Source organism: Berghia stephanieae, chromosome 7, assembly GCF_034508935.2.
Source record: "Berghia stephanieae isolate SIO BIC M18660-M18661 chromosome 7, UCSD_Bste_1.3, whole genome shotgun sequence".
Taxonomy (NCBI): domain Eukaryota; kingdom Metazoa; phylum Mollusca; class Gastropoda; order Nudibranchia; family Aeolidiidae; genus Berghia; species Berghia stephanieae.
Window position 1 is genome coordinate 24,165,514 of NC_088366.1, and position 10,811 is coordinate 24,176,324.

The following is a 10,811-nucleotide window of genomic DNA, read 5'->3' on the forward strand; positions in this document are numbered from 1 at the left end:
TATTTTTTTTTTTGTTTTAAAAAAAAAGAAATGATAATAGAGTTGCATCATAATCATGATATTATTGCTATTATACGATAGTAAAATCAGGTTTCCCTGGTGTTATTACTTGCATAGGTTTGGTGTTCATTGCATTAATGCTTGCTATTTGAGATGGGGGGGGGGGGGGGGGGGGGGGAATTCAGGCCTTTGCATAAAAGATATTACTGCTAAAATGGATCTTAGTAACATTTATAACTTTGTTTTTTTTTTGGGACATTTTTTGAGGATATGATGGTTAGGCTTGTTGCTTAAATGTTCAGATAGATTTAAAGAAAAAAAAACCCTATATACATTATTTGATATAAATTTTTTAGGATCAGCTGGATTAACATGTTCCTGGGTGGGGTCTCTTGACCTCCCATGGTTGGCAGGCGGTCACTGGCTGTGTCTTCTATCTCCTTTTATCAGTTTTCCGGGTTGCTTTCTGTCCTTGTTTGGAATTTGATTACTTGGTTTTGTCCTAGCCCTTGCTGGAGTCCTTGGCTGAGAGGGAAACAGTCAAATGTATTGTATTAGTTTTCCGAAATGATTTTTTCCCCCTTGTAAATCATCTCTCTATTATGTATTGTTAGTTATGTTTTCTGTTTTAAATATATTATATATATACATTTGAGTGTATTCCTCTCAGTTGGATCCTGTGCTGGTATCTGGATGAGATTTTCAGATGATCTCAAACTAAGTACACTGTGTGCTCTTGGAATCTACATCTGTTCCCTGTTTGAAACATTCCCCTTTGTATTACGTTTTCTTGGGTGCCTTTTCTTGTACTTCTAAAATTTTAACATGTTCCCTGATTTCCACTAAAGTTAGATGTCTGCGTCATGATTTTTTAATTTCAACCAATGAGATCGAGAATGTACCTCAAATGCTCTTAAAGGATGACTCTCCGTGTGTGATACATGTCAATCTATATTTTTGTCCCTCAATATGTTTGTGATGTAATTCATGTGATAGAAAAATTCGTTTGCATATGTTCAATTGTAATGATATACCCTATTGTTGGGTGCTTTAATTGTAATTCTATAACTTTTTACTATCCCATTGTCTTCCCCTTTACTGGTGCTGATTTAACCTAAATGTGTTGCAAGCGCTGTAAAACCCTTAAAAATAAACAAAAACATATTGTCATTGAACTAAGTGAACTTCGGCTTTCTCCTATTTTCCTAAATATTGAATGTTCCCTTTCCTGTCTTTTGTCTTGGTCAGAAACTACATATTTGATTTTGACTAGACTCTAATTGAAGTCTGTAACTTAAAAGGAAAAATGTATAATGAATGTTTCATTCATTTGATTTTGAGGGGGAGAAGGGAGATCTTTTTTCCCCATCTAAATTATCTTTCCTGACTTTTGTTCTTGATTGATTAATAATTGTAAACATTTGAGTCATCCCTCTATCTCTGTCCTCGTTGGAACTTTTCTTTTTTATGGACCAGCTCGATGGATAGATTGCCCTTTATATCTGCAATTCTTTCAATTATGGTCACTTTGTCTTAAGCACCAGAACAGGCATACTCTAGATTTGTATTTTGGAAATCCCAAATGCATTCTTTTCTCTCGTCTTACGAGAGAAAAAAAAGTGTCATTGTTGCTAATTGACTCACGGAAACAAATATAATCACAAACAGAACCATATACAGCTAAATTTAACAACTTATTTATACTGTATGATACTCATCAATTATCTGGAACATAAGAAAAAACTTATCACTAATTCTGGAACTTGCTCATGGCAATTATATAGATTGGTATGCATAATAAAGACAATAAATATGTTTACTGGCATTTTTAAGGCACAATTGTGTTAGTATGGAAGTGTTGTATTTATGGCTATTTTTACTCTCTCGCATACAAATTATAATGATTGCATGTACAAATCATTTTAAGCTTTATATGACATTTTTACTATTGTGCAAATTATAAAAAAGTATTAATATGCATTGTCAGAATCAGATGTGCTCTGCTCGTTCCACTTTCTTTTTTTTGTAATTATGAATATGTTTGTCATGTCTTTTTATAGGTCTAAATTTTGATTGGACTGTATTGATATTATTAGATAACTTTAAAAAAAAAAGAAGATTAGCCCTCTTGTGTTAATTTTTTCTGGCCAGTTATAATCTCTAGATGTGTTTTAACAAGACTTTTTTAAGGCTTATAACACTTAATCTATGTCCTGTGTTGTGTACCATCTTATACCCTGAAGGTGTCACTAACGCCCACTAAGTTTTAAAAATAAAATTGATTTCCCCCCCCCCCCCCCCCCCCCCCCCCCCCCCCCACAGCCTTCCCTCCCTTTTACTATTACTGAAATGAATTAGGTGTCGCGAGTGCTGTAAAACAGATAAAGATAGGAAATTATAATCGTAATTTGAGCAGCATAAAATACATTTTAATTTCAAAGAATGTTTTATTTTATGGTTTTCTGTTTGATAATATTCTTGTACAATATTTTATTTGACTGGTTTTGAAAAGTTACTTCAGTGGGTGATTGTATGTATAGGCAAACGGTTATGATTCTGCACACAAAAGATTTTTAGAAATTCTATTTTTGAGCCGAGTCCTTTGTAAAGTTTACTCGTAACATGTAAATAAAGCATATTTTGATCTGTATCAATTTGGTTTTTTGTTTTTTTTGTTTGGGTGGTTTTTTTGGTTTTTTTTTTTTATTGCATATAGTTATCTCCGTTTTATATATTTAAAAAAAAACAACACTTTTTTAGAGACCATTATCAGCCACACATAAGTTACAGTGTGTTATAACATGTAAGATGAGACATGCCACATGTAAAGCTCTATTACAATTTTATTCTAAGAGTCAAAACTTTAATCGGCCAAGTATGTATTCATTTTACTTCTGAGTATCGTGAGCGAATAATGAGTAAAGAGTCTTTCCCAAGGTGTGGACTCACATTTGCGTCCCCCTAAGTGAGACTCGAACACGGGACCTACCAGTCCAAGGGTGTGTGTCAGATCACAAGCCGCACACATTATTACTTTTTACACCTTAGAGCTGTAAATAATTTTCTTTTGCTGACAGTGAGACACTTTAAATTATTGTAACAAATTCGGACTCGAAGTCGAGATTGTCAATTTTAGTGCTGTTATGAGTTGATTTAATAATCAATATGAATATGACACCGCCATAACCATCACTTCTAGCCCGCCTATAAATGTTATATCCTGGTGGTCTAATTTCACTGTCTTCAATTTCTGTCGCCAACCAAATCTCACACTCACACTCAATCCTGACCTCCCATAGCGGGCAGGGAGGTACATACTGTGTCTTCTATCCCCATATATCTATTTTCCAACATGCTTTCTGTCTTTGTCTTGGAATGAGATTGCTTGGTTTTTTTCCTGGCCCTGGCTGGGAGGGAAACAGTCAAATGCATAGTTATTGTGTTGGGAGGTGATATTTTTTTCCTTGTAAATCATCTCTCGGTTATGCATTGTATTATGTTTAGTTTACATATTATATTATATGATTTGTAAGCATTTGAGTGTGTTCCTCTTAGTTCGGGCCTGTGCTTGTGTCTGGATGAGACTTTTGGGTGATCTCAAACTAAGTACTTTGACGGTGTGCTCTTGGAATCTACACCTGTTCCCTATTTGAACCAATTCCCCTTTGTCTCACCTTTTCTTTTGTGCTTTAATTGTAATTCTAGAACTTTTTACTATCCCATTTTCTTCCTTTTTACTGGCGCTTATATGACCTTAATGTGTTGCAAGCGCCGTAAAACCCTTAAAAACAAACAAAACAAACTCACACTCACACCCCATAGTGACATCTGTCTTCGTTGACATTCCAAAAAGCCCCTCGCTTTGCGTAGTAAATGCTCTGAAACTGAAAGTTTAGAATGACTATCTTAATTTGGTCAACATTATCTAAACTGTCTCGACCGGGATTTGTAAAGTGTTCATTGTCACAGCGAAGAGTGTTGTTATCATTTTTGTCGTCGCCGTCCCTGAATCGAATGTTAGTGACTCAATGATTTCTTCACACCGGCCTTAGTTCCTCTTTTTGTTTTTGTTATCTTTTTAGTCTGTCTTCCTTTTCTTTGATCTGGGTGGGGTTCCTGACCTCCCATAGTGGACAGGTGGGGTACATACTGTGTCTTCTATCCCCTTATATCTGTTTTACTGTTTTTCAAATTGCTTTCTGTCTTTGTATTGGAATGAGATTGCTTGGTTTTGTCCTGGCTCTGGCCGTAGTGCTAGCTGGGAGGGAAACAGTCAAATGCATAGTTATTGTTTTGGGAGATGATATTTTTTTCCTTGTAAATCTGTCTGTTATGTATTATTATATTTGTTATATTGAATGTATAATGTAAGCATTTGAGTGTATTCCTCTTTGTTGGATTTTGTACTTGTGTCCGGATGAGACATATGTGATCTCAAACTAAGTACATTGGTGGAATGCTCTTGGAATCTACATCTGATCCCTATCTGTTCCCAGTTTCCCTATGTCTTACTTTTTCTTGTGTGCTTTAATTGTAATTCTAGAACTTTTTACTATCCTAATTACTTCCTTTTTACTGGCGCTGATATAACCTAAATGTGTTGCAAGTGCCGTAAAACCTGAAAAACAAACAATTTTCTTTGTTATTTTTGCTGTTCTAAAGATATCTCGTTAGTTTGTAATCTAAAAATGGTACCTAATTGGTGACAGTTACGGTAGGTAGAATGTTTTGTTTTCGTAAGCACAATAGTGTTGATCGGTCGCACGTCGTCGTGGTCATAATACAGTGCACTCTGGATACGTCGACGTTGCCTAAGTCGATTTTTTTTTCTTGGTCCCTCCCCCTTCTTCCTATACAACATTAGTAAAAAGAAAAAAAAACTCCACATAAGTCGATGTCGCTTAAGTCGATGTTCTTATCACTCATGACTACAAAAAAATCACAAATAAACAAGTATTTCCATTGGTTAAAAAAGCTACCAGTAAGAATTTTAAGTGGTTAAGAATATCCGCGAACGATTGGCGCACATCGATGTAATGTAGGTGCTTTGCCTGACGTCCGTGTTCAATGTACATGAGCAGTATTGAATAACTTTAATTTCTCCATCTCAAATTTTACATTCTCGCAACTTCAAGTTCAAGATTTTTTTTTTGGTTCTAATCCCAGGCCATCCTATGTAATGGCCCTCTTAATTAGTATCAATTTTATCAAGAATAATTCAAGTCAAGTCTACAACTACAATGGCAAACCTATCGCGGAAAAGGAAGATTCAAGATTCGATGCATTTGGAAAGTTTGGCATGCGACAGAAAATCATCGCATAGGAAATTGGCATACCAGCTATTTCTGTCTCGACGATTTACAAGAAGCATGACCTTGACCTAGAAGCTCCTACCCTTCAGCTTTTCGCGGAATAATTTCACTTAATTGGTATACATTTCACATTCAAGGCAAAAATTCCGCTTTTCACCTTTCCCATCAAGGAAAATTAAAAAAAAAAAATCTCTAGCGAAAAAAAAGTGAGCTATGGCTTATTTCGTCATCTCCTATGGTCAATCAACACACATTTTGTATGTCTGATTAGTCTCTTCAAAGTGTGTGCTGCTGATGTCGGATAATATTTTATGTTTGGGAGGGGGTTGACCGAAGTATTATTATTATTATTATTATTATTGTGACTCCGATTCGTGAGGTCAATGACCTTGGTAATATTATATGTTGGCTTCAATCGGTAATAGTATTATTTGAGTACGGTCAGCTTCTTTCCCTATTTAATTTTAGCCCTGTGTCCGTGTGTGTGTGTGTGTGTGTGTGTGTGTGTGTGTGTATGTGTACCGGCACGCGCGTTTGCTTGATTAGGTGTGTGTATGTGGGAGGGGGTGGGGGAGGAGGGTCCTGACAAGGTTAAATCCATCCATTCAATGCTTTGCTCTCAGACGGCCAGGACCTGTGTGTTCTCTATTATTATTTGACCCCATTCTTAGTCTTTACACAATCTGTACATTTTTACACATTTTTTATTTTTAATCATTTGAGTACTTTTGGATTGTCTATTACATTTTCTGTTGCAAAGCATGTCATAGTCAATAACAATAAGTTGATTCCGCTTTTTTAAAATCTCAAATTCCGATTGTTATGTATTCTGATTCCTCTATGGGGCTATTGGGGGTAACCTCTGACGACCACTACAGAGACCGCGCGATATGAAGGGACATACTTATTCTAGATTGGTTTGCTTTGTTCAAATGAGTTTTTGCTCATTTGGTTACCCTCCGGTTAAGTTGATTTTCGGATAAGTCGATTTTTTTCTCGGTTCCCTGGGCATCGTCTTATCCGGAGTCCACTGTAGTAAGTCGGCAACTGTGTCAATGGTTGAAAATAGCTTTAAAATAACTCACCATACACAGAGATCTATAATCCACTCCGGATAATCCCAACATTTCTCAAGAAACGGAATTAATTTTATATAAAAGTCACTGGTTAATTGCAACAAACTTCTGTTAATCGCAACAAATTTTCAACCTCAAAAAGTGGCAAATTCAAGAAATCAATCGAACAAAATCTCATGATTAAATTTCGTCATGGGTGAAATCATGATAGTTTGAATGAAGAATCGAGAGTGGGGATTAATGCTTAAGTAGTGTGTCACCCCTCTATTAGACACACAAAGGGCGTGGCATTGCAGTATTGGTTTGTGAGGTCATCTCTGACCATTAGATAGGAGGGCTTGGCATTGTCTATACAATAGGTAGACAATGACATTTGTAAGGAGAAACAGCGGTATCCTTTGTTTTGGGATTGACAACTGTGCATATGGGTTTGGTGACAGCTTATTGTCTCTCATCACGGATATTCTCTTTGACTCTTACGAATGTTGAGAAAAGTGAAAGTTAATCCAATCTAATTAAGATGACGGCTTGCATCAAGGCTGCTTTTGCTTGGTATTTATTTCAATCAAATTATTCAGTATGTGGTGGACTAAGAACAATGTTTACAACAATTGGGTTGAGTTTACATTATATGGTATGAAACTGATCAGTGGTCAAATCAAAATTGTTATAAAAACTTACAACAAGCGGTGGTGAATACAGTGCCCCATCATTTTATCTGAAATCGACCAAAGATACCGCAGCCATGGACGGTCCCAAGATCGTGTAAACTAAGAGGCAAAATGTTGCATTAGCGGACGGGAAACTCAACTTCGGTTAATCGCAACATTTTCGGGGATCCCAAAGTGTTGCGATTATCCGGAGTGGACTGTATTTTCGATTTTCATTTGAATTATTGGGTAAAAATCCTAAAATTATCACAAAACCATTTTAAAAGTTACGATAACATTTTCATCGCTGTAAAGCACGTAAAAGTATACACATCCACATATAAAATTAATCATAATCCAGTAAGAATGCAAATCGTTGTAAAATATCAAGACATCACAGAGTGTGTGGAAAGCAGCCTTTCAGCGATAGAGAACACATCCTTATACTCATAGGTTACGCATCACTGCAAAATCAAATACACGATTGATTTTTTAAAAAAAATTTTGGGCACAACATCACGTACTGTGATCATTTTGCTTCACAATGGTCCTTAACCAAGATCAACAATCATTTACGATGAGACAAGCCAGCTATAACTACCTATAACTATAAGGTGCTACGCATTACAATTCTTTTGGACAGAGGCAACGCTGTTACCTGCCATTGCTTCACAATGGTCCTTAACCAAGATCAACAATCATTTACGATGAGACAAGTCAGCTATAACTACCTATAAGGTGCTACGCATTACAATTCTTTTCGACAACGCTGTTACCTGCCAGTTACTCATTTTACTCCTGACTACCGTTACGGTGAGCATGAGAGAATGTGAGTAAAGAGACTTTTCCAAAGTCAAATTTGCATCCCCCCCCCCCCTCCTCCCCAAGTCTCGAATCGGGGGCCTTCAGGCAGAATGCGAGTCCTATCATATCGGACCACCATTCAAAATGAGTATAGAGTGTGTTTTGTTGGGTCCCCCCCCCCCCCCCCCCCACATGGATCATCAGGGATAAAACAGCCTCCTATCAGACATTTCAGACATTGAAAACAGTGACAATTTCAGCAAAAAGATTCAAATCTATTGATCCAGGGCGACGTGCACTTATTTGCAGGTCTGATAACCCAATGTATTAAGAGCTCATTGAAGCTTTAAATTTGCGCTGGGTTTGGTGGAATTCTCGGGGGAATTGTGGAATGTACATGGATCCGCAGCATTGTGCCCATTCATTCATCCCCCCTCCAATATAATTAAGGAATAAAGGAGGTTACAAGCTGTTGTGTATTTGGCTTAGGATGTGCCTTTTTATTTCGTCAAGGCCCTGTCTGAGTCTTTTGCTGAAAGGGAAACAGTCCAGTCTTTTTATGATAGAGCACCCATTTTCCAACAAAGACCGAATTGAAATCTATGTGATGGAACGTTTTTTTCCCTCCTTCATACTCAATCTGTTCATGTGCATTAAATGGGTAGTTGGATCTCTTTAGCTCTGATGAATGAGAGTAAAGCCAATGTCAAAAGGAACTGCTGATCATGCTGCCAGAAACAAAGCCATGTTGGCATTCAGACAGTACCAAGTATTTTGTCTAGCTCATGTTCAATGTATGCCGATGATACTAAAGTATACAGAAAGGTAAACAATCTAGAAAATAGAGACAGTCTTCAGTTAGATATTGACAATCTAGTCAACTGGGCAGACGATTGGCAACTGAAGTTCAACGCTGGAAAATGCACAGTGCTACATCTTGGAACGAAAAACAAAATCTTTCACTACGATATGAGACAGCATCACTGTAGCGACAGAACAGCTCTGAATAAGTCAAAACTTGAGAAAGATTTGGGAGTACATGTTGATACTAAATTAAAATTCTCAAAGCATATAGAAACACAAGTTAATAAGGCAAACAGAATCCTTGGACTCATCAGAAGATCTTTTACCTACTTAGATGCAGCAACTATGAAAATACTATTTACTGCATTAGTCAGACCCCATCTCGAGTTCAGCAACTCAGTATGGTCACCACAAATTGAGAAAGATAAGAAACTTATTGGAGGCGTGCTTCGCAGAGCAACAAAAGTAATTCCTGGGTTGAAAGATAAGCAATATGAGGATAGACTGAAACGTATTGAAATTCCAAGCATGACATACAGACGAGTACGAGGTGATATGATTGAAACATACAAGTTTACACACAGTTTGTATCAAGTCGAGAGTAAACTTTTCGTGTTTGCAAACAATGGAACCAGAGGTCATAATTACAAGCTGCATAAACCAAGATGTAACACATCGCTTAGGCAACACTACTTTAATCAACGTGTGATCGACCGCTGGAACAGTCTCCCTGAAACGGTGACCAATGCTCCAAGTGTCAACGCCTTCAAAAATAGCTTAGATAGCCACTTAGCAGATTACATGTTTAGCATAGTTGAACCGCCCATTAAGATCCCATCAAAGGGTTAGACGTATATACAGGTCAAAAGATCTGTTAGGGTTAGGGGCTTCAATTTATCAAAAAGTTTATATATTATAGATACAGGTCAAAAGATCTGTTAGGGCTTTTTATTGACTTTTATCTCGATGAACTGAATGCCAAGATCAGCAAAGGCACAAAACGCCTAATACGCTGGAAAACGATACTATACTATCGTTTCTATGTTATATGTTTGTGTTGAGAATATTGGCTATTAAGCTTAACTGCTGGTCAAAATTACTTTGCGATGGTGGTGAACGAATCGGCGGTCTCAAGAAGTGGGTGAGAGAGGGATCTAGAAATGACTTTGGGTTTGAAACGAATATTTTTGTGTTCGTGGATAGCTCACACGGTAGAGCCACGCTCTCACCTGCCAGGCGGAGTTGTCGTACCAATAAGGTCGCAGGTTCAAACCACACCACCGCCGCGAAAATTTTTTTTTAATTCTCTATTGTCTTCTGGCACTTTTCTACTCACTTCATATCTTGTTGTTACCAACATAAGTGCCTGCTCCACTCACTTTTCTGAATTAAAAATTCACCCCATACACCGGAGCATACTCAATGTCTCAATCGTTTCTATGTTATATGTTTGTGTTGAGAATATTGGCTATTAAGCTTAACTGCTGGTCAAAATTACTTTGCGATGGTGGTGAACGAATCGGCGGTCTCAAGAAGTGGGTGAGAGAGGGATCTAGAAATGACTTTGGGTTTGAAACGAATATTTTTGTGTTCGTGGATAGCTCACACGGTAGAGCCACGCTCTCACCTGCCAGGCGGAGTTGTCGTACCAATAAGGTCGCAGGTTCAAACCCCACCACCGCCGCGAAATTTTTTTTTTTATTCTCTATTGTCTTCTGGCACTTTTCTACTCACTTCATATCTTGTTGTTACCAACATAAGTGCCTGCTCCACTCACTTTTCTGAATTAAAAATTCACCCCATACACCGGAGCATACTCAATGTCTCAATCGTTTCTATGTTATATGTTTGTGTTGAGAATATTGGCTATTAAGCTTAACTGCTGGTCAAAATTACTTTGCGATGGTGGTGAACGAATCGGCGGTCTCAAGAAGTGGGTGAGAGAGGGATCTAGAAATGACTTTGGGTTTGAAACGAATATTTTTGTGTTCGTGGATAGCTCACACGGTAGAGCCACGCTCTCACCTGCCAGGCGGAGTTGTCGTACCAATAAGGTCGCAGGTTCAAACCCCACCACCGCCGCGAAATTTTTTTTTTTATTCTCTATTGTCTTCTGGCACTTTTCTACTCACTTCATATCTTGTTGTTACCAACATAAGTGCCTG

At 37.5% G+C, this 10,811-nt stretch overlaps 2 protein-coding genes across 2 annotated transcripts in view; one reads left to right on the forward strand and one right to left on the reverse strand.

Annotated features, from left to right (window-relative positions):
* Positions 1–3,835, reverse strand: part of LOC144976921 (alanine--glyoxylate aminotransferase 2, mitochondrial-like) — a 42,361-nt gene extending 38,526 nt beyond the window's left edge. Inside the window, exon 1 of the mRNA XM_078921526.1 lies at positions 3,808–3,835. Within this exon, the coding sequence (XP_078777652.1) occupies positions 3,808–3,820 (13 nt within the window). The 5' untranslated portion in view covers positions 3,821–3,835. The remainder of the gene's footprint in view (positions 1–3,807) is intronic.
* A 4,799-nt stretch (positions 3,836–8,634) lies between these two features.
* Positions 8,635–9,495, forward strand: LOC144976500 (uncharacterized). The gene has a single exon (XM_078920788.1). The coding sequence runs from the start codon at positions 8,635–8,637 to the stop codon at positions 9,493–9,495; it is 861 nt and encodes a 286-aa protein (XP_078776914.1).
* Positions 9,496–10,811: the final 1,316 nt, after the last annotated feature.

What these genes read in the sequence shown, in the direction of transcription:
- LOC144976500 (XM_078920788.1), top strand. Translation starts at nt 8,635, where the DNA reads ATGTATGCCGATGATACTAAAGTATACAGAAAGGTAAACAATCTAGAA.